Source organism: Galeopterus variegatus, unplaced genomic scaffold (assembly GCF_000696425.1).
Source record: "Galeopterus variegatus unplaced genomic scaffold, G_variegatus-3.0.2 Scaffold2391, whole genome shotgun sequence".
NCBI classification, from domain to species: domain Eukaryota; kingdom Metazoa; phylum Chordata; class Mammalia; order Dermoptera; family Cynocephalidae; genus Galeopterus; species Galeopterus variegatus.
The window spans coordinates 219,700-244,554 of NW_007728502.1; the positions used below are offsets into that span (position 1 = coordinate 219,700).

The 24,855-nt window shown below is 33.3% G+C and overlaps 1 protein-coding gene across 1 annotated transcript in view; it reads left to right on the forward strand.

The window, feature by feature from the left end:
- Positions 1-24,855, forward strand: part of CCDC7 (coiled-coil domain containing 7) — a gene marked incomplete at its 3' end in the record, with an annotated part of 89,105 nt that overhangs the window by 59,921 nt on the left and 4,329 nt on the right. The window contains exons 10-14 of the mRNA XM_008581550.1: positions 101-131; positions 576-665; positions 12,792-12,877; positions 13,766-13,820; positions 24,104-24,169. Of these exons, the coding sequence (XP_008579772.1) occupies positions 101-131; positions 576-665; positions 12,792-12,877; positions 13,766-13,820; positions 24,104-24,169 (328 nt within the window). The remainder of the gene's footprint in view (positions 1-100; positions 132-575; positions 666-12,791; positions 12,878-13,765; positions 13,821-24,103; positions 24,170-24,855) is intronic.

Consider the following 24,855-nt stretch of genomic DNA (forward strand, 5'->3'; position numbering starts at 1 on the left):
TGAGGGTTGCGATCCGTTGCCGGACACGGAAAAAAAAAAAAAAAAAAAAAAAAAAAAAAAAAAAAGAATACATTATAAATATCTTTGGTTTCTTTTTCAGATCTCTAAATGATCAAAGTTTGTTAGAGGCTGTAAGTATAACACGCTCAATTTGAAATTGTACTTTGCCCTTGAGTTCTCAATAGACTCTAGAAATTGTCAGGATACCTAATCCTAAATAGAGATCCAAGACTTTCTTAGGTTATTCAAAAGATTTCTGTGCATGTGTGAGTTGGAAAGTTTTGTCTATTCTTTTAATTTTACTAGACTTTATTATCACTCAGAAGCACTTCACTTCTGAAATATTAAACTGTAATATCCTACAATCTTCTGAATAGTTCCAGTTTTGCCACTTTTGGTGCCCTTACCTCTTTCAGCTCCAGTGATATCCTCATTATACAGATTAATGGAGATAGTCCATTATTTTCATGAGTTAATGAAGACTTCCTTACCTTAATAATTAAGTATCCAAATAAGCTTTCTATATTAAGATGTTCGCTCTTCATTATTACTAAAATTATAATATTTGTTTTTAGAAATACAAACAGATGAAAACTGATTTTGAATTGTTATCAGAGAAAAAATTGGTGCTGGAAAATGAACTACAAAAATTGAAAGATACAGAGGTTGGTAAAATTTTAGTGTCTCAAAATGACATACAGCACCTAGCAAACCTTGTTATTTTAGGGTAGACATCAGAGAGATATTTAAATGTTTTAAATACTAATAATTTGTAGCAGCCTTTTTTAAAAAAATAAAATGTTATATTCTAAATTCCCATAGTAGCTATTGAAACCAAAAGGATGCTATGAAAAACAGACATAAAATTTAAACATTCCAGAAAAAATTTTTAGGCCAAATATTTAACTTTATTAAATTGTCAGTAAATTAGGGGTCCTAAATATATTTTAAATGCATTTTATAGTGTTATCTGTAATTATCTAATGTGTATGTCTCAGTTCACCATACCAAGTAGAGTGAATAGAAATGCCAAGGATAAAGGAAAATTTTACTTTTATATTTTCTCTTTCTCCTTGCCATTTTTATACAACTTATAAATTCAAACTATATACAACAAAGCCAAATAGATTAGAAGTGAATTATTATTAAGCACTTAAAAACATAAGGTGTATGGCTAAAGGGAAATACATTTTAAAGAAGTTTTTATTTTATTTTTAATTGTCACGTATAATTGTACATATTTATGGGATACAGTGTGATGTTTCCATACATGTGTATGTTGTGTAATGATTAAATCAAGGTATTTAGCATATTCATCACCTCAAACATTTATCAACTCTTTGTGGTGAGAACATTCAAAAACCTCTCTTCTACCTATATACAATGCAATATTATTAACTATAGTCACCCTACTGTGCAATAGAACAACAAAACTTATTCCTCCTATTTAACTATAACTTTGTATCTGTTGACTAATATCTCCCCTTTCCCACACTCCTCCCTTCCCCCACCCCCTCACCTCACAGGTAACTGCTATTCTACTCTCTTCCTTTTTTTTTTTTTTTTTTTTTGTTAGCTGGTATTTTGTTGTTGTTGTTAGGTATGGGGATGTGAACCCTTGAAGTTGGTGTTACGAGGTTGTGCTCTAACCAACTGAGCTAACTGACCAGCCTACTTTCTACTTCTATGATATCAGCTTTTTAAAATCCCACATATAAATGAGATCATGCAGTATTTGTCTTTCTGTGCCTGGCTTATAGGAAAATACTTTTGAATCCAGTAATGTTGATTACTTAATATTTCCTTCTTACTTGAGAAGAAAGCAGAAATACTACCAGGGGATTTGCTACTTTGTCAGTGGAGCAGTGATTCTACACAGATGTCAAATATAAGATCAAGGCTGTCATATATGTTCAATTTAGGAATAGTTTCCTTTAGGTATCATTCCAAGTAGGAATAGAAAATTAATACAAAAAAAGCCAAAAATAGTAAATTGTCATATTGAAGAATTGAGTAGTCTGACCAAGTTTGAGAATTTTGCAACATTTTAATCATGCACTGTTAGAGCCACGTTGAAAAAACTTAGGAGTTTCTTAGATGTTTTGAAGATGTTGTATCCATTTCTGATTTTGCTTTCTCGAATGCTTGCTTTTCTTTCCATTTTCTGTCTCTAACTCTCTTCTAGATAGCAATGGTTTTTGCATGGACTTCTTCAATATATGGTCTAAGATACAACATGGTTTTTCTTTCTTATAGAAACTTTGGTGCTCATTTGATAGTTTATACCTTTTATCCATTTTTGTCTCAGCCCCTGAACATCATCCCTGCTTGACTCCTGACTTAAGCTTTTTAATATTCTAAAATATGTTAAAGTCTAGTGGTCACATTTCTAATAATTTACATATGTGAAATATAATCAGTGAATAACTGACCTTACTTTCTCTCACTGGAAATTACTTGTAGCATTGCTGATCATTGAGTGGAAGGGTGAAAGAAAAATGTGGAAGGAGCATTACCTCATACCAGTGTACCTCAGAAAAGTTCATGGAAAAATAGAATTAAAAGATAATATGTATCTTTTCATGAACTTTTGAAGCATCCTCCTATATAGTAGTAATATTATATCCACAGGAGGGTTGTGACTAAGAGATCTGAGAGGTAGTCAGTTTTCAGAGAAGGAAATTTATTTTTTTACATTTATTTTTTGTTGAAACATATTGATTGTACATATTTATGGGGTACAGAGTTGTATTTCAATACATATATATGATATGTGATGATCTAATCAGATTAATTAGCATATTTATCATTACAAAACTTAGTTTCTTTGTGATGTGCACATTTGATCTCCTCTCTTCTAGTCGTTTGATAACATGCAGTAAATCATTGTTAATTATAGATTCCTGGGTTGACTGTACACAAATAGGACTTATTTTTTCTATCTAGCGTAGCTGTAATTTTGTATCCATTAACCAGTCTTTCACTTGTCCTCTCCCACCTCCCCTTTCCCACCTCTAGTAACCACAGGTTTGTCTCTCCTTTTAAAAGTTCAACTTATTATTACTTGCTTGTTTTGTGTGTGTGTGTGTGTGTTTAGCTCCCACATATGAGTAAGAACATGTGGTATTTCTCTTTCTGTGCCTGGCTTATTTCAATTAACATAAGTTTCTCCAAATTCATCCAAACTGCCGCAAATGGCAGGATTTAGTTCTTTTTAATGGCTAAGTAGTATTCCATTATGTATGTATACCACTTTTCCTTTATCTAATCATCCATCAATGGACATTTAAGTTGGTTCCATATCTTGGTTATTGTGAATAGGCTGCCATAAATGTGGGAGTGAAGGTATCTCTTTGACATGATGCTTTCTATTCCTTTGGATATATACCCAGTAGTGGGATTCCTGGGTCATATGGTAGTTCTATATGTAGTTGTTTGAGAAACCTCCATATTGTTTTCTATAATGGCTGTGCTAATTTGTGATCCCACCGAAAATGTATAAGGGTTCCCCTTCCTCTGCATCCTCACCAGCATTTGTTGTTTTCTGTCTTTTTCATAATAGCTAGTCTAACTGGGGTTAGATGATATCTCACTGTGGTTTTGATTTGCATTTCCCTGATGATTAGTAATGTTGAGCATTTTTCACATACCTGATGGCCATTTGTATGTCTTTTTTTTGAGAAATTTCTATTCAGCTCTTTTGCCTATTTTTAAATGGGGTTACTTGTGTTCTAACTGTAGAGATGTTTAAGTTCTTGGTATATTTTGGATATTAGTCCCTTGTCAGATGCATAGTTTGCAAATATTTTCTCCCGTAGGTTGTCTTTTTGCTCTGTTGTTTCTTTTTCTGTGCAAAAGCTTTTTAGTTTGATATAATTCCATTTGTTTATTTTTTCTCTTGTTGCCTGTGCTTTTGAAGTCATTTTCATAAAGCCTTTGCCCCATCCTATATCCTGAAGTGTTTCCCCTATGTTTTCTTTGAGGCGTTTTATAGTTTCTGGTCTTAAATCTTTAATCCATTTTGAGTTGATTTTGGTATATGGTGAGAGGTACAGGTTCAGTTTAATTCTTCTGCATATGGATGACCAATTTTACGAACACCATTTATTGAAGAGGCAGTCTTTTCCCCAGTGTATGTTCTTGGTGCCTTTGTCTAAAATCTGTTGGCTGTAAGTATGTGGATTGATTTCTGGCTTCTCTATTCTGTTCCACTGGTCTGTGTGTCTGTTTTTATGCCAGTTCCATGCTGTCTCGGTTACTATAGCTTTGTAGCATAGTTTGAAGTCAGGGGTTTTTATGCCTCTGGCTTTATTTATTTATTTGTTCTTTTGTTCATTATTGCTTTGGCTATCTGGGTCTTTTGTTATTCCATATGAATATTAGGATTGTTTTTCTATTTCTGTGAGGAAAGTCATTGGTTTTTTGTTGGGGATTGCATTGAACCTGTAGATAGCTTTGGGTGGTATGGACACGTTCAAAATGTTAATTCTTCTAACCCAAGAGCATGGATTGTTTTTCTATCTTTCTGTGTCCTCTTTAATTCCTTTTGGCAGTGATTGGTAGTTCTTGTTGTAGAGATCAAGTTTATTGCAATAAATGTTTACATCAAAAAATGTGCAGAAGATTTTTACTTTGATAAAATACCATTTTTAAATTTTTTCTTTTGTTGCCTGTGCTTTTGAGGTTTTAGTCATAAAATCTTTGCCTAGTCCTATGTCATGGAGGTTCTTCCCTGTGTTTTCTTCTAGAAATTTTATAGTCTCAGGTGTTACATTTAAGTCTTTAATCCATTTTTAGTTGATTTTTGTATATGGTGAGAGATAGGGGTCTAGTTTCATTCTTCTATGCATGGAAATTCAGGTTTCCCAGCACCATTTATTGAAGAGGAGGTCTTTTCTCTGTTGTATATTTTTAATGCCTTTTTCAAAGATCTGTTAGCTGTAAGTATGTGGGTTTATTTCTAGGTTTTCCATTCTGTTCCATTGGTCCAAGCATCTGTTTTTATGCTGATAACATACTGTTGTGGTTACTATAGCTTTGTAATATACTTTGAAGTAGGTAGTGCAATGCCTCCCACTTTACTCTTTTTCCTCAGGATTGCTTTGGCTATTCAACGTCTTTTGTTGTTCCATATGAATGTTATGATTGTTTTTTTCTATCTCTGTGAAGAATGTCATGGGTATTTTGATAGGGATTGCATTGAGTCTATAGATTGCTTTAGGTTAGTATGCACATTTTCACATTAATACTATCAATCCATGAGTATTTCCATTTTTATGTGTTCTTCATTTTATTTCATCAGTGTTTTGTAGTTTTCATTGTAGAGATCTTTTACCTCCTTGGTTAATTTATCCTTAGGTATTTTATTTTTTGGGTGGCTCTTGTAAATGGGATTGCTTTCTTGATTTCATTTTCTGCTGATTCATTGTTAGTGTATAGAAGTCCTACTGATTTTTGTATATTTATTTTGTATCCTGAAACTTTCCTGAATTTGTTTATCAGCTGTAAGAGTTTTTTGGTGGAATCTTTAGATTTTTCTATATATAAGATTATATCATTTGGAAACAGTGACAATTTGATAATGTATTCTACAATTTGGATGCCCTTCGTTCCTTTCTCTTGCCCAGTTGCTCTGTCTAGAACTTCCAGTACTGTGTTAAATAGGAGTGCTGAGAGTGGGCATCCTTGTCTTATTCCTGTTCTTAGAAAAAAGCTTTCAACTTTCCCCATTGTGATGATGTCAGCTGTGGGTTTGTCATATATGGCTTTTTATTATGTTGAGATACTATCCTTCTATACGTATACTGTTGAGAATTTTTGTTAAGAAGCAATGTTGAATTTTATCAATGGCTGTTTCTGCATTTATTAAGATGATCATATGGTTTTTGTCCTTGGTTTTGTTAATGTAGCATATCACATTTATTGATTTGGGTATGTTGAACCATCCTTCCATTCCGGGGGTGAATCCCACTTGATTATTGTGTATAATCTTTTGATGTGCTGTTGGATTCTGTTTACTTTTTTGAAAATTTTTTGCATCTAAGCTCATCAGAGATATGGCCTGTCATTTTCTTTTTTTGTTGCATCTATGTGTGGTTTTGGTATCAGGGGAATTCTGGCCTCATAGAATGATTTTGGGAGGGTACCCTCTGCTTCAATTTTTGGGAATAATTTGAGAAGAATTGGGATTGAATCTTCTTTAAATGTTTGGTAGATTTCAGCAGTGAAGCCATCTGTTTCTGGACTTTTCTTTGTCGAGAGACTGCTGATTACTGATTTGATCCGTTGCTCATTATTGGTCTGTTCAGGCTATTTCTTCTTGTTTCAGTCTTGGTAGGTTGTATGTGCCCCAAAATGTATCCATTTCATGTACATTTTCAAATTTGTTGGCATATAGTTTTTCATAGTAGGCTTCAGTGATTCTTTGTGTCTCTTGGAATCAGTTGTAATGTCTCCTTTTTCATCTCTGATTTTTGTTATTGGGGTCTTCTCTCTTCTTTACTTGGTTAGTCTCGCTAATGGTTTGTCAATTTTGTTTATCTCCTCAAAATACTAATTTTTTGTTTCATTGTTCTTTTGTATCATTTTTTGTCTCTATTTCATTTAGTTCTGCTCTGATATTTATTATTTCTTTTCCTCTACTAATTTTGGGGTTATACTGTTCCTGCTTTTCTGGTTCCTTGAGGTATAACATTAGGTTATTTATTTGATATTTTTCAACTTTTTTTAATGTAAGCACTTATTACAATAAACTTCACTGTTAGTACTGCTTTTGTAGTATCACATAGGTTTTGGTAGAGACGTAAATTTAACATGGGAATTGGTGGGATATGATGGTATGGAGAGAATAATGGTTATAGGATATGTTAAAGTCAGGATTTCTTTTTTTTTCTACATGTGTTTGATTCAATTGTTTATATTCATGGATCTTATTTCTATACTTGGTTTCTATTACAATTTTAATAAAACATTAACATATTTCATAGTACAGCATAGCCACTCATTTTTTAAAATCCCTGTGTACTTGAAATTCCATTTGTGGTAAATCATATATAAAAGTTAATCTGAGAACACCTGAATGAAAACTTGGCCTTATTTATCTTATAACAGAGTTATCAATTTTTTCCAAAATAGGTTTCTTTCATAACTTAATTATTTTTCTCAATAATTTTATTTGCGTAGACAGCCAAGCATAGTAATCAAAATCCACTTTTGATTCCTACTCTTATCTATTAATTAGTATTTTCTTATGAATTGGTTGAGGGTTTTATTTTCTTTTTTGTAAGCAGGCAAAACTGACTTTGGCTCTCTAAAGCAAGACATTTATTGGACAGATATTAGAGTAACTTAGAGAATGGAAGAAAAGCTGAACAACATGTTTGGTGAGAGACAGAATCAGGGCAACTCTAGGAGTCAAAAATAATGGAAGTTCATAGACAGCCACTACTTATGCCCTTTCAGGGACCTTTTAGAGAGGGAGCTTATGGCTGTTTTTCCCAATCTTAATGGATATTAGATCTGGAATTATTCTAGGTCTACCTGCTTCTCTTCCATAATAGTTCTCAGGAGATGGGATTTTACTGGCCTTGCTTGGGGCAAGTGTCACCAGAATAAACTGAGATGAAGGAGGTGCAGAACCCTTCTAAACTGTGATGCTGTCTCTTAACAAAAGGGCAGGAGGATGCTAGGTACAAACATCTAGTCTCCACTGTATGGTGCAATGTTTCTTAATTACCATCTTATCCATTTGCTTATTCCAGATATCAGCAAATTTTTTTGTAAAGGGCCAGATAAATAGTTTAGGCTTTTCAGGCCATCCAGTCTCTGTTTCATCTACTTAAGTCGACTTCCGTAGTATGAAAACAGCTGTAGATAACACGTAAGTGAATGAGGATGGCTCTGTTACAGTAAAACTTTATTTACAAGAACAGGGAGTAGGGCAGATTTGGCCCACAGTTTGCCAACTCCTGATTTATTCCATTTTTGCTATCACCTTGCTTTCTACAATAATTTCCTAAGTAGGATTTCCTAGATGTACATATCTTGGTATGCTGTTGCTGGAAAATGTCATGGCTTAAAGAAGATTTATTTCTGTACCTTCTATTCTGTTTTATTGGCTTTTATACGTGCTCCAATGCCTGAGCACCTTAATAGCTACAGATTTAGAAAAAGTCCTGATATCTTATAGGGCAAGTTAACCCACATTGTCCTTTAGAAGAATTTATTTATTTATTTATTTTTGGCCCACTGCCCAATTCCAAAGCCACTTTCACAGTTTTAATTGTATGTTACAGCAGCATCACATTTCCAGTAACAAAATCTGTTTTACTTTTCTATTGGCTGTTCAGTTGGTTGTTTAGGGTTTATAGTCTTCATCTTTAACTTAGGAAAATCTACCTTCAAATGATATTGTCACTTCATGTATAAAACCTTAAAATAATATACTTTAATTTGTTAACTTCTCAGCCTTTATGCTATTGTTTTCATATATTTTACTATATATGATATAAACTTCACAACATAATGTTATTAGGTTTGCTATATACAATTACTTTAAAAAAAACTAAATAATAAGAAAAAATATTTTTATTTACCACGTTGTCCCCCCTTATCTGTGGGGGATAAGTTCCAAGAACTCCAGTGGATGGCTGAAACCGTGGATAGTACCAAACTCTACATATACTGTGTATTTTTGCTGTACATTCATACCTATAATAAAGTTTAATTTATAAATTAGGCACAGTAAGAAATTAACAATAATTCTTAATAATAAAATGGAACACTTACATTATTTTTTAATGAAAGTTATGTGAATATGGTTTCTCTTTCTCTCTCTCTCAAATATCTTATTGTTCAGTACTTACCTTTCTTTTAATGATGTGAGATGATGATGCAATGCATGATGAGATGAAGTGAAGTGAATGACACGGGCATTGTAATGTAGCATTAGGCTAATACTGACCTTCTGGTAATATGTCAGAAGGAGGATCATGTCGATGGTTGGATGTTAGGAGCAGACAATATTGATGGTTAGGGATCCTCAATAGTCAGAAGTTCCCCCCTACCCCCACCCCCAAGTCCTTTCAGAAGAACATTGTAATCAGAGGTTGTTGTCTTTTACTTTTTAACTCATCAAAGTGTTGCTGCAGAGATTGTAATTCTTTGGTGATCATATGGATAACTTTAATGCTGCATTCCATCCGAGGATCATATTATATAATTTTGTAACGTTTGTGCAATTCAAAACACTTTGGCAAATTTTGGTAATGTTTACATGGCTGGTTCTGCTTCAGTTTCTTCATCATCTTCCTCTTCCTTTGTAGATGACTCAACAAGTTCTTTCACTTCCTCATTCGTTAGCTGTTCTTTATACCTTCAATATGTTCTTCTACTTCTTCATCAAACATGTTGGCAAATCTTTCTTCACCAACTTGTCTTGCTATGTGAATGATATATCTAACATCTCCATCGATCCCGTGGAAGCCTTTAAAAATCATTCACGACTTCACTCCATGAGTTCTTTCCCTAGGCATTTGCAGTTTCTTGTTTTAATTCATCCAGTGAACCTTTGATAAATGTTATTGCATCAGCAGTAGTGAATGATTTCCACCCCTGAATTATGCCCAGATTAGAGTCTGCATCAATTGCTGATCAAATGTGGTCAAATGCCAGGTGTGTGTGTGTGGCCTTGACAAAACCAGTGATGCTCTGGTCAGGAGGCTAAAGCGATGAGGTTTTATTTGATGGTAAAAATATAACCTCAACATTTTTATCTTCATAGTAAACAAATTTAGAATGGTCAAGTACCTCGTCTATTGTTAATAGGACTTCAAATTCCAACCCTTCTTCTTCCAAGTATATTTTCACTTCTGGGATGAAGCATTGGTGGAACTGTTCCATAAACAAGATGGCTGTTGTCCATACTTTTTGACTATATTTCCAGAACTTGGGCAGATAATTTTTGTTTTTGAATGTGAAAATACATGAGTTCTTTGCTCTGTACACTACTCCTTGCTTTATAATATGCACATAGTACTGGAGTTAATCTGTCCTTCCATGTTTTATGCCCTGGTGCCTCCTTTGCACTTTTATGAATGTAGGTTCTATTGCATGTCTTCTTCCAGAAAAGCCTGGTTTCATTGCAATTGAAGACTTGGTTTGGATGGTATCCTTTCTCCTTAATTAACTAATTCAACTCTATCAGAAATATGGCAGCAGCTTTTTCATCAGCAGACATAGCCTCTCTAGTAAATTTTATGTTTTCCAGTCTGAACCCATGCCTGAATCTGTGTAACTATCTCTTACTTGCAGTAAATGGCTTGGTGTCACTTGTTTCAGGAGATCCCTTGCCTAAGTTTTCATATAGGTTCAATGCTTTCCAGTACAATGCATTGCCATCAGTTGGAGCATGTTTTCTGTTCATGTTTTCCACCCACTAATTTAATGCTTTTTCCATCTTAACTAAGCAGTTATCATGTACTGTGGCCATATCTTTTGCAGTTTCAAGTGAGACAAAAAAACTAGCACAAGTTTCTCTCTCTCTTTCTTTCTCTCTTTCTTTCTTTCTTTCTTTCTTTCTTTCTTTCTTTCTCTCTCTCTCTCTCTCTCTCTTCTCTCTCCTTCCTTCCTTCCTTCCAACAGTTTCACGGATAGAAGATTCGTTTTTATCATAGATCTTAGCAACCTCAACATGTGATTTTTATCCTTTTTTTCATTAAACTGAAAATTTTCACCTTTTCACTTTAAGGAAGCATTTTTCTGGCTTCTCATTGACATATCCAAATTGCCAGTATTGCTACTCTTGCACTTTGGGGCCATTATTAAGTAAGATAAAGGTTACTTGAATGCAAGCACTGTGATACCATGACAATCCATATGATACCCGAGACAGCTATTAAGTGGCGGAAGGATGGGGAGCATATACAGTATAGATAAGCTGGATAAAGGGCTGATTCATGTCCCAGGTGGGATGGAGTGGGATGAAGTCAGATTGTGTGAGATTTCATCATGCTACTCAGTACATCGCACAATTTAAAACTTCTGAATTGTTATTTCTGGAATTTTTCATTTAATGCTTTTAGGCCACGTTTGACTGCAGGTTACTAAAACTGTGGAAAGCAAAGCCATGAATAAGGGGAGACTACTGTACTGTTGGGAAAGGTAGTTTCATGCATGTAGTCTTTTGACTCCCTGCTTGGCCACATAAGAGTGGGCATTGGGCCTGGAACACTTCCTTACGAAGAACTAAAGAGCCCACATGGCCTGTGTTGGGCTTATTGCCTGTGTGGAAATATCTTTCTGTTTAAGATTCAATGACTATTCCTTTGTTTTACTTAAGCATGTGCATCAATGGTCCTCAGGCATGCTCCAGCTTCCAGTATTTCAAATTCTACAGGGGAGGGTTCTTGGCCTTCCTCAGTGGCATGAGAGGGGTGCTCATAGCCAATTGCCTTGTTTTGGCTGTTGGTGGTACCAGCTAGCCATGGGGGACTGATGCACACTATTGAAGCTGACATTGCTCTGTCTCTTCTGTATGTAAGTAAAGCCTTGCTCCCATCTAGTGATTGACTGCATTGTGTTCTCCTTGGCAACTCTGATACAATGGGCAGGAGTGTTTAAGTTTCCTCCTTTGAGATTGGTAACCAGTACATGGTGTTCTGCCTAAGAGGTATCAATTCTGGTTTTCTTCCTTAATTTGTGTATTTCTATATTTTCATCTGGTATCATTTTTTTTTCCTGCTTGGAGGATTCTTTACCACTTTTTGTTGTGCAGGTCTGCTGTTGATGTGTTCTTGAAACTCTTTGATTTCTAAAAAAAATTTTTTTTCCCCTTCAGTCTTGAATGATACTTTTTCTGGAGAAAGAATTCTAGGTTGACTTTTTCTCTTCTAGTACTTTAAAGATGTTGCTTCTTTGTCTTCTGGTTTGCATGGTTTCTGATAAGAAGTCTGCTCTCCTCCTTATTCTTCTGTGTAATCTGCTTTTCTCCTCTCTCTGTTTTTAAGATTTTCTCTCTATCATGCTTTTTAAATAATTTGATTATGATACGGCTCAGGCATAGATGTATTTCTTTATATTGCTGTGGTTTTGGGGGTATATCATTTTCATAAAATTTGAAAAAATTTTTGGCTATTATTTCTTCAATTACTTTTTCTCTTGCACACCTTTCTTCTTCATCAAAAACTCCAATTACAAGCATATTATACCACTTTAAGTTGTCCTACAGCTCACTAATGATCTGTTCATTATTTTTTTAGTCATTTTCCCCCTCTTTATTTGAGTGTTTACTGATCATCAATATATATTAGTTTTTTTTTCTGAATAGGAAAAATCTCTAAGAGCTCGTTTTTAAGCTAGAAAATTATTTTGAGATATTAACAATTTTCATTAAAGTTCATTATTATACTTGTTTCCCATATTTTATGAAGATTTATTACACCAATCCTATTTTTCCTATACATCCTGCATGTTTTGTTACATGTTTTTGCATAGTGAGGTGATTTTCAGGAAGGCATTTGCCACATTATGGCAGAACTGACTGTAATTTATCAGAAGAATTTAAATGTTTTAATACATTAACTTATATACAACTTATTTTCAGTAAAGCATTATTACAAAGAGTCCAGCTGTATCATTAATTTGGTTTTGCATGTATTTAGGTAATTTTCCTCGAAACATTGTATAGTGTTTCAGAGTAAAATGGAAATTTTAGTAATATATGTTATCTTATATTTCCCTATAATTTATCATGTCCTTAACTATTTATTTCTGGCTTATATAAAATTACACAGAAAACAAAACCTAAACATGACCGAACAAAGAAAGCTGTAAAAATGGAGAAGAAAAAAGACAAAGGAAAATTTGAGGATTCAGAAGAGTAAGACATGTTATTATTATAAAAAATACATGTTACTATTTTTCTTCCTTGTTAATTTATATTTTAACTTTATACAGACAATTTAAGATCATAAAACATAACTTATTAACAGGTTTTTAAAAACATAAAATTAGCAGATATATATAATTTTATAAATAGACCAGGATATGATTTGGGAAAAAGCTGAAAAGGGAAGAACAAAGAGCCAAAAGTGGATTAGAGTAGGAGAATAAACTGCAAGATATTCAGGGATACGTAAACAGAATTAAGTCTTTAAATAATTATACGGAAAAAAGGTTTATATTGTTTCCTTGATGGTTGCACTACTGCTTTGTAATTTGTTAGCTCTCCAGTCTGGGCTGTTCTTTTCCACTGTACTTTTTAATTGTACTTATTTTTATAAAAAAAAGTTATCTATTTTTTATGTATATGGATTATTGCGAAGTGGCTTTGTTAAGTGAATGTTTTCTTTAGTGTTATAAAATAATTATATTTTAAATTTGCTTGGTCAAACCCTAATATAAAAAATATAATTTAAAAAAGAAACTATGAATTTAATCTTTATAGACTTTCACAAATTCTGAGAATAAATTCATTGGACAAATAGCTTTGACCTTTGACTTACAGAAGAAAAAGACAACCAGAGAAAGCAAAATAACCAATGCACTTTGAAAATCTCAGTCTTTTCCCACTTTCATCATACCCATGAGAAGTTAGCCTGAGAAATGTTATTCAGTTGTTTATCATTTAACTTGAATGGATTTTATGGCTTTTAAAATAAACTTTAAAATATTTCATCCCTTTAAAATGATTTAAAGCCCTCCCCAAGAAAGCAAAGCAGTGATGCCTTTTAAAATATAATAAAATCTATAACATTTTTAATTATAGAGGGATGTCTCCAGACAAGCAACTTAAAATGAAAGAAGATTTGCTTCAAGTCCAGGTAACATATACACTCTCTCTATGTGGCTATATTTGATTAATAAGTGCTCTGGTAATTATGTGTACAGACATTAGTATGCATGTGAATATTGGGGTGTGTGTGTGTGTGTGTGTGTGTGTGTGTACTAAAATTCTTCCTAAGATATATCTTTTTTGTTGGTTAACTTTTCCCAGAAAGTTTCAGAAGATAAAATTGTAAATCCAGGCATATTTACTGTCAAGATTATGAAAATTACAGGCAATATCATGGAGGAATGAATATTATATTTGGAGTCAGAGGGAACTTACTAGTCATGTGACTTTGAAGAAGTCCTTTTAACGTATTTGAACTTCATAGGTTCCATCACCAAAATGGGTCAAACAATAGTTAATCTAATCTATTTTAAAAAGGTATGAGTCATAAGGAGCAAATAAGATGTTTCTTCAGAAACTGTAAACTATATGGCCCACTTTGTTTTATGTGATCCAATAATAGGAATACAAGTAACTTGTGATTTCATTTTAGCTTTGGAATATTTTTTTTCTTTTGCTACAGGTTAATTTCTTAATAACCATTGTAGCATCGTACTACCCATTTCAGTGAGTGGCTGGAGTCAAGTGTCCCACAAGTACATACCCACCTGAATGATTCAAGAACTAGATAACATAAATCGGGAAAAAATGAGAGTGCCATTTGAGATACTGAATATAAAATGTACGACTTTATGGCATTAGTTTCCTATTGCTGCATAATAAGTTGCCACAAATTTAACAGCTTAAAACAATTTATATTATCTTACAGTTATAGTGGGTTAGGAGTCTGAGCATGGGTTAGCTGTATCTTATGTTTGAGGTCTCACTAGGATTCAGTCAAGGTGTTGGCTGGGCTCTATTCCATTCTTTAACTTGGGGGTCCTCTTCCAAGCTCAAGTGAGTATGATAAACATGGCCTTTTCCACAGGCAGTTCATATCATGGAAATTTGCTTCTTCTTAAGGCCAGTCAAGAGTCTCTCTTGTCTGCTAAAAAAGTCTTATATAATGTAACTTGATTATGGGAGTGACATCTGTCACTCTTGCTATATAAGGTAATAGAGAGAGTGGCATCTCATCACTTTGCAATATTCTGTTTTCTAGAAGCGAGTCACAGATCTCACCCACACTCAAAGGGAGTGGATTATACAGAGCATAACCCTAAGGGTTAAGATCATGGGGCCATCTTAGAATTCTGTCTACCGTACTTACCAGCTCATTTTGTATACTTAAAAAAACGTATAATTGTTTTATATTATTGATATTAGAAGTCTTTAATGTCCTTTAAAATTATTTTTTTGGAATTTAAAGTCAAATTTTCTGTGTAGGTATAACATTTTTTTTTCTGGAGAGAGTGTCTATGGATTCAATGAGAATTTGAAAGGAATTTTTTTCCTTTCCTCAACACTCTATTATGAACCACACTGATGTAGACCATTTTACAGAGATCACAGGAGCTAAAAAGTGACCTGCTTAGGAGTAGAGAACAAATTGTTGGTGAAATCTGAGCTGCAAATATGGCTCTCTGAATCCTATTGAGCACTTGCAAGAATAATGAAAGTTTATTCAGTTTTGTTTCCTCATGTGAGCATGAATAATAGAATCAGTTTGCATTATTATAAATCTGTTCAAGTAATTATAATGCTTATAAATGTTTTAGTAAGTCACATAAAACATTATTTAGTTTTTAACGGAATTATTAGTTGTTCACCTCTTATTTACAGGACCGTTATTCCAGTAATTATTCTAATGTTTATTTAAAGTATATGTAGGTAAAAATCCATTTGTACCTAAAGCTGTCCTCATGTTGTACAAATTGTGCCTGAACAAGGGTGCTGGGCTGAGGGAAAAGCGGGTGTTGAAATCTATGCTTTATTTGCCAATTATACACCCTGGCACAGGGATGCATCTGCCTAGAAGAAAGGTCCTTTTTTTCATTCATCAAAGACACTGTATGGATTAGGAGTCAGTAGACATAGTTGTACTTAACAAAAATTATGCTTAGATAAAATTATATAAAATATTTTTATCTTGTTAACTTTATATTTTTAGACTGGGTTATAATAATAGAGTGCATTTGCTCTAGGCAAGTATCTACTGAGTGGGTGAATTTGCAGCTTTATGGTACGGAGATAAGAAAGGAAGGACAAATGTATTTTTGTAACCTAAAATTTTATAAAATGGAAATATTTATACATTGAATACTCTGTGAATTAAAACATGTATACCATATTTTTGCACCCTAGATGCAATTACTCCTATTCCATTTTTAGAGGAGGAAACTCAGAAGAATTAAATAAGTTGACCAGGTTCACAGAGTTATTAGGTGCACTCTGGTAAAACTGGATAGCCCAAGGATTCTCTCTTTACGTAGGCGGGGCTAAAATGACTAAGAACATATCTTCAAATGTGATGTCCCCATTTTCTGTTTCTTTTCAAAGATAATTCCTTTTCTAAAATTACAGAAATTTTATTTAGTTTCTTCTATGCATAGTGTTAAGAGCTCTGTTTTTCCATTAAAACTGCTTACCACTTACTCACAGATGTGAAATCCCTAGTGCAAATATAAATAGTAACTGTAATTACATTCTATATGTACTTGAATAAATTGAATAAATCTGTTGCATATAACATAGTATAAGGTAATATAGGTGGTACATAATCGATAAAGAAATATTTTTTTCCCCAGAATTTAAGGCCTCTAAAGAATTTTGAAGCTGAAATATGTTAGTACATATCGGAGACATAATGTCTCCAACTAATTCAAACGTAATAAATGCACACACAAAAGGGGAACTATGGTGTAATAGTTAAGAATGTGGAGATCGAAAATGGGAGGGATTTTTCTATAGAAATGACAGTATGTGGGAAGACTTAAGGGAACAAGGGCTATTTAGGAAAATATAAGGGCTTGGGTGTGATAGGAATTTTGGATTAAAGAGAGCAGTAGTAGGAAACCTGATAGGGGCATGTGGGAATGACATCAGTAGTCTGGATTTTAAGGAGGTAATGGAGACTTAGTGAGGAATATTAAGAATGATCCACTTGGGCTCACTGGTTAGCTCAGTTTGTTAGAGTGTGGTGTTGACAACACCAAGGTCAAGGGTTTGGATCCCCATACCAGCCAGCCACAAAAAAAAAAAAAAAGAAAGAAAGAAAAAAAAAGTAAAAAGAATGATCCGCTTTCCATTTTTTATTGAGATCATTCTGCCAGCTGGATGAAAGATGAATTTTGGAGTAGAGATTGGATTTTGCAGTCAGGGAGAATAATTAGAGAGTTTTTATAATGGTTTAACTGAGTGATAATCAAACTAGTTAATTATAAGTTGTATGAATTTATTAAGATACAATTGTAAATAGTATTTCTTATAATATAAATTGTACTGTTGCCAAATAGATTTAATTTTATCAAAATATTCATGCTTCCAAATTAATATAGTAAATATAATGCATTTTTAATCCGAATTTAAAAACAACTTTTAAAAAAGAGGTAAATACTTTGAAAATTATATGGAACTTATCTGTAAAATCATCTAGAAGCCTTATTAAAAAATGGTAGCTGCTTTACCGTTTTTCCAATTCTTTCAGTGGTTATTGATACATCTGTTTTGGTCATTTGTATTTTGATATAAATTCATCTGTTTGTAATGGTTTTTCAAATTTGTTGCTTAGAATTTTATACTATGTTATCTTGGGGTTTCTTTTCTTTTTTTCTGTATCTGTAGTTCTACCTCTTTTCCAATTTCTTTTCCATTTATAAAACTATTTGTCTTTGCTTTCTTCTTTTGTTTTTAAGCAGGTTGTCAGTGGAGTATATATTACAGGTATTTTCAGTTAACCAGTTTTGGATTTCATTGAGCCATTCTGCTGTTTTATTTCCTTTTGCTGTTATTGTTTTCTATATACTTATTTCCCTCTTTTATTAACTTCTTATACCTTTTTTCTTTAGTGTTTTTAGTCCCTTTTCAAATTTTTTTAGTTGTATACTTAATTCCTTTTTTTATTCTTTTTTAATTTTTATTTTTTTAATTCAAAATATTTTGACATTTATTTGTACATATATGTGGGGTACAGCATGTTATTTCAATACGTGCATATTACTGCACAATGATTCATTTAGGGTGGATATCATAGTTTTGTACCCATTAGTTCCCCCTTCCCCCTGCCTCTGGTAACCATTCAATTCATTTATTTTTAGGTCTCGTTTAATAATAGTGAACACTATCCAGGATATACATTTTTCACTGAATACAACTTTATTTGTATTTCATAGGTGTTTAAGTTTTTCTTTGTTTCAAAAAATGTTTTTAGTTCACTTTTTCATTGTTAGTTTATATTTTGTAAAGTTAACATTCTAGACTATTTTCTTTATGATTTTCTTTATGATCAGGTGCATGTTTTTGTTTCCATTATCTATTGCTCTATAATATACCAAAATGTAGAGGTTTAATATATCACTGATTAATTATTTCTCACGATTTTTGGGTTGGTTGGGCCCAAGTGGATGGTTCTTTCGCTGTATATGTTTTATCAGCTGGGATCACTCATGTGGCTATAGAATGTTCAAAATGGCTTCCTCATGTTTGGTGGTAACTATAATTACTAAAGGGTGAATCTTTTTCTCTCATGTGGTCACTCATCATTCAATAGTCAAGCCCAAGCATCCTTACATGGCATCTGGAACTCAATAGGTCAAAAGCAGGAGCTGCAAGATCTCTTAAGGCCTGGGCTCACAAGCCTTAGAAGGTCATTTTCATCACATTTTATTAGTTAAAGCAAATCACATGGCCGGCTGACTCAAAGGGAGGGGAAATAGATTCCACCTCTCAATGGGAGTAGTGGCATGTGCATATGGGGATCAGAAAAATTATAGGTGGTCATTTTTGGAAACAGTATACTGGAGTCTTCTCTCTCACCACATGTTGACATTTCTCCCACATGCAAAATGTATTCACCCCTTCTTCCTAAAGTCTCATTACATTCTGAAATTAGCTTGAAGACCAGGATCTTATTATCTATACCCAGCCCAAATCTGGGTGAGGCTTCTTGGCACAGCTCCCCTTGACCTAGAGATCTGTTATCTAAAAAGGGTAAGTTATCTCTACCCTACTCCTCCAACACATATCTAATATATAATGCTGAGATAAGGATAGAATAGTTACAATAGACACTATTATTCAAAAAGGGAGAAAACAGAGGTCATTGGTCCATAGCAATTCTGAAATTCAACCAGAAACATGTCACTTGTTCTCCTGATTCTCAGGGTGAGGAATATACTTTGATTAGGGAGCAATTTTGCTCCCTGGGAGTGGTTCCCTAATCCCTTTTTCTAAGTGGCTCTTTATTTTGCAGTATGGTATATTGGTTCCACCCTCTAAGTAATCCTTCTTTTTCTATAAAAATGGCCTGTGTTTGCAGCTGAATAGCTCTCTTGGCCCCTGATCACAGAAAACTGGGGTCTGGAGACCTCTTTTCATTTTGAAATATCTCTTTCCTTATATCTCTAATATGGGGTATTTGTCTTAAAAACCTTGTGCATTCCGTGTATGTTATTGTGCTTCTTCTTTTTCCCAAAAGGCACATTCATGATTCTTTTGAGATAGACCTCTTTTTACTGAAGGTATATTAGGCATCTGCAGGACAATACCCTCAGATTATTAAGAGCCTTGTTGTCTAATTAGAAGGGTCCAAGTAAAATCTCTTTAAATCTTTCTGAGGTATTAAGAAAAGGTCTTATAGTCATATCCTTCATTTGACTTTGATCTGAAGATGTATTTTGTTGTCAATACTATGGCATTGATCTTTGCTCTAAAGTGACTTATTACTTTGAGAATTATTTTTGCAGGCTAGAGATACTGTCCTGGACCTACTGTATGTTTTCTAATTTCTGCTTTAAAATTGAAGAATTCCCTCTTTAGCTCATCTCTCTTCTTGCAATACCTTATTCTATGTCACTAATATAAGCCAAATAGTACATTTACCATTCTGGTTGGAAATTTCCTTAGTCAGATCTACAAGTTTTTAGTCTACTCCAAGGCTTGAGTCTTGTTAATTGTTCTGTCATTACATAAAAGAGCCCCTCCCCACCTTTCTAGCTTCTAATATCAATTTTCCAGCCTCACTTCCTTTTATAGCCTCCACTAACAGGTTGTTTGCTAGTCTTTGACCATAGCCATTTTACTACTTTTATCATCCCCATCAAAGTTTCTTTACCAATTTTCCAGCCTCTGCTTGCCTGCTGGACCCAAAGCCAATGCCACATGTTTTAGGTTTTTGTCATTGTATCACCCTACTTTCAGGTATTTCTGTTGCTTCATGTCAAGCTACCACCAAAATTAGTACCTTTAAACAATAATGATTATTTTTCACAGTGGGTTTGCTGGGATCAGCTGGACAGTGTTTGATGTCATGTTGACTGTGGTCATTTATGTGGCTATATTCAGCTGGAGCTTGAAACACCCAAAATGGCTTTTCTCACATATCTGATGTACCGTCATTCATTAGTCTAGGCTACGTTTCTTAACATGGTGACTGGAACTCCAGTGGGGAAAAGCAAACCAACAAAGTTTCTTACCAACTGAGGTTGGATGTCTTTGAAATTTTTTTTTTTTTTTTTTTTTTACCACATTCTGTAAGGTAGTCATGAGGCCAGTTCATTATCAGGAGGAGGAGGAGTAGCATGCACATATAGGGTGAGAGGAATTGTTGGCAGCCATTTATTGAAATAATACAACACGATATTTAATTTTTGCAAGTGTTCTAATGACATAAAATAATACCCATTTTCTATTGCTAGGTATAACAGTTAGCTTTTCTTAAATAACGAATTGTTCAAAAACTTAGTGACTTAAAACAGCAGATTCACTATTTCTTTCAGTAGCTGGATAGGTCTTCTCTCTGGCAGACGCATCTCAGAATAGATGGTCTAAGATAGTTTTACTCATATGTTTGATGTTCCATCTGGGACATCTGGGACAGTTGGGACCTCTTTGTGGTCTCCTATTTTCCAGGAGGCTAACCTTGGGTAGTTTACAGAAGTGTTCCCACAAGTAAGAGAGTGAAACAAATCTGAAAGATTTCTTGGGGCTTAAGCTCAGATCTCACAGTGCAACTTGCATTGTATTGTCTTGGCCCAAACAAGTCACAGGCCAGCTAAATTTCAAGGAGTGACTCCACCTTTTCATGGGAGCTACTGCAAAGAATTTATGGCCATTTGTAGTCTACCACAGTGGGGTATACAATCTCTCTCTCTTCTTGTATATAATCTAGATTTGTTTTATTTTTATTTCTCTATATCTTTATTCGTTAGAAATAGGCTAGGCTGATATATAAAGACACCCCATATAATTCAATGGCTTAAGGTAGAATATTATGTTTTTCTCATGTAAAGTTTAAATAGATGGTTTCAGTGGATATAGTAGTTTGATATTATCTGGGACCCAGTCTCCTCCTTACTTTTAGCCCTCATTTCTTTTAGAAATTTAGAAATTTTTACCAGCTCTCAAAATTTTTATTTATCTCAGGGAATTTTTCTTTTCTTTTTTAACTGAAACATAATTGATTGTACATACCTGTGGGGTTCAGCATAGAATATCATTATCTGTGTGCAATATGCAATGCTCAAATCAGGATAATTAGTATATTTAACATTGCACAATGTAATCATTTTTTGTTGCCCTATGTGAATTTCTTTCTAACTTCCCTTCTCTCCCTTTCCCACTTCTAGTAGCCTCAGTTCTGTTCTCAACGAAGTTTTATTTTGTTATTTCTTTCATTATTATTATTTTCTTCTTCCTTTTATCCCTCTGGAACTCATATTTGAATATTATGATTTCTATATCTGTTCTTTAAGTCTTCTATCTCTTCAGTTATGGCTTCTATTTGTATGTTTGTTCTGTGCTATGAGATCTTTCATTTACTTTACAAGATTTCTTAATCTATAATCTATTCTCAGAAGTAATTTTTTTTTCTTTTCACTTCCTCTTGAATTTTAAGATAAAAATTATATTTGTGTTGTTTTAAAAACTTTTTTTTGGTGACTGGTGGATGCGGGAATCTGAACCCTTGACCTTCATGTTGTAACACTGCATTTTAACCAGCTGAGCTATCCTCTTTTGTTTTTAAAAATAATTTTTAGGAGACCTTAATTTAGGGCTCCAATTACATTTATCAGAGAACTGCATCAGCATTCCAATGTTTTCTTTCTAATTATTATCTATCTGTCCCTTTAGCTCTGCATTAGGAGGGCCTACCTCTTTGGATTGCTCAACTTCCTCTCTGAAGTTACTTAGCCTCATCAGATGGTCTATTATATTTTTGTGCCTGTTTATGGATATGAATTTCCTTAACAACTCATAGGCTGTATACTGAGATCCCTTGAGAAGTGGTTAGAAGGTTTATTTTTGTCCCAATTATTACTTGCTTCTGCTTTTGTAGATGCTATAAAATTTCAATTTCCTCTCTAATTTCAATGAGAATAAAATGTAGATTAAAAGCTTTTGTTTCTTAAAATAACTCTTTCAGAAAAGTGGCATATGCTCTACCCTTTAGAGATGATTTTCTATTTTTGTTTGGCCTTCATTTTTTTTTATAAGAAGCAGGCATTCAATTCACCATTTCCCTGTGTGTAATATGTCATTTTTCTTTGTCTGCTTTCAAGATTGTCTCCTTTTACTTGGTTTTCAACAATTTAACATTGTTGTGTGTGGGCATGATTTTTTTTTATGTATCTCAAGTATTTAAATTTCAACAAGTTTGGGAGATTTTTAACTATTATTTTTTAGATACTTTTCTACCTGTATGTCTTTTCCTTAGGGGACTTCAATGACATGTTAGATTCTTGATGTTTCCCCCCATATATCTCAGTATTTATTATTTAAAAAAAATCTTCGTTCTTTGTGTTTAAACTGGATATTTTCTATTGATGCATCTTCAGGTGGTTTGACTTATTCCACTGTCATATCCATTCTGTTTCTATGCCCATATATTAAATTTTTAAATTCAAATATTTTAATTTTCAGTACTAGAATTTCCATTTGGCTTTTTTTTATAGTTTGTATTTCTCTGCTGATATTTTCATCATTTCATTTATTACGAGCATATTTTCCTTTACATTGAGCATTTTTATAATGGTTGCTTTAAAAGTCTTGTATGCTAATTCTAAAATCTGGATTATCTTGGGATCACTCTTTGTTGATTGTTTTTTATCTTAAGTCTCATTTTTCTGTTTCTTCAAATGTCAAGTAATTCTAAACTGTATCCTGGATATTATAAATATCACGTTGGTACTCTGGACTCTCTCATTTTTCTGATAATTGGTACTGTTTTTTCTTCTTTAGTATATAATTAGCATGATTTCATGCAAAATGCAAATTCTATATTTAGGTAGAAGCTCAAATTGCACTTTAGTTCTTTTAGCTGTTGCTAGGCTAAAAGTTCAGGTGTCAGGGGGAGATTTGGGTAGAATTTATACAAAGAATTTGGGGCTTCCTGTCTCTGGCTCTCTTCTTTGTGTGACTTTCCCCTAACCTTTCTAGTGGGTGTGGCTATCCTGGACTTTGTCTTCTGGTTTGTAAGTTATAACAACTCAAGTTTTCTGTAAGTTATTAGGTGCCCTGTATGGGTCAGATAGGGCTTGCCCACAAACTAAAAGCCATGAAAATGAGACTCTTACCTCGGACTTTTCCCTTCTTTCAAGTGTTACCCGCCTTCAAGAATCTGCATACTCATGATTGCTCTCCAGTGTTGATATTTGTATTTTGTTCAGAGTTTATGGGTGTTATGTGTAGCAAGGTTTATTCAGTGGGAACTTGCTCTGCCATTCCAGAAGCAGAACTGGGGACTTTAGATATGGTCCTCAAACTCTCCCCATCTGATGGAGAACTCCTTCTCACAAAGTCAGAATTATGTTTATTTTGTGTTAAGAGTAGAGATTCTTATTTTTGTAAAATTTGAAATGTTTCTATTTAAATATCTCAGACCTAGAGAAAAGGAGAAATAAAATGTTTAATTTACTGTAGTTGTAATTTTCCAGGATGTAATTTTATGTAAAATGTTTAATTTAAAGTAGTTGTAATTTTCCAGGATAGACAATTTGCTTGTAGAAAATTAATAGAGAGATAGCTTCAGGTATTATCCACCATTATGCCTGAGTTAAATGTGTATGCTCAAATCATCATGTTGGCTCTCTATGGATTTTAGAAAAGTAATAATGGTAAAAAGAAATTAATAGAAAATTATCAAGGTGAATACTTTCTCCTCTTATTACTTCCTAGAAAGTAGCACGTACTCTGGAAATTGAGAACAAAGTTCTTCAGGAACAACTGAAACAGGCTTTACAGGTAAAGTATATTGCAGTTCTTTAAAATTGTTAACTGGTGAAGAAAATATCCATAAGGAACTTTTTAAAAGAATAATTTTGGTCAGACAAATTAATAGGTCTGTACATTGTACTATATTGCCAGGTATAAAGTATATTTGTATTTTGCAATAGGAATGTGTTAATAAAATTTAATTTTCATTCTTGTTAAAAACACTCAGCTAGAAAGAAAATTAACCTTCTTAATCAAACAAAAGCAAACTTCTTGAAACTGATAGAAAATATACTTAAAAGTAAAATACTGGAGGCATTCCACTTAAACTCAGTTAAACTAGTATGCTGGCTCTTACTGCTCTTTTTCGAATTCTAGCTAAACAATAAAAGAAGAAATGAAAAAAGCTACAAACATTTTCATAAGGGGGTAGACAAAAGTATAAGTATTTGTATGTTATATAATTGTTTTTCTTAAAAATACCAGATAATCAACAGTTATTAATGACATAGTTCAAAAAGGTGGCTCAAAACAAAATAGAATAGGTTTTAGAATACAGCAGAAAATAAGAAAGCAATAGATTTGCTTTTTATCAGAAACAATTATTTAGAAAATAATGTTCAAATATGTAATTCAGAAAACAGAAAAAACGTTATTCATATCACTCTAGCATGAAATTAGAATAGCATGTTTGACAAAAAATATGCACAATTCTT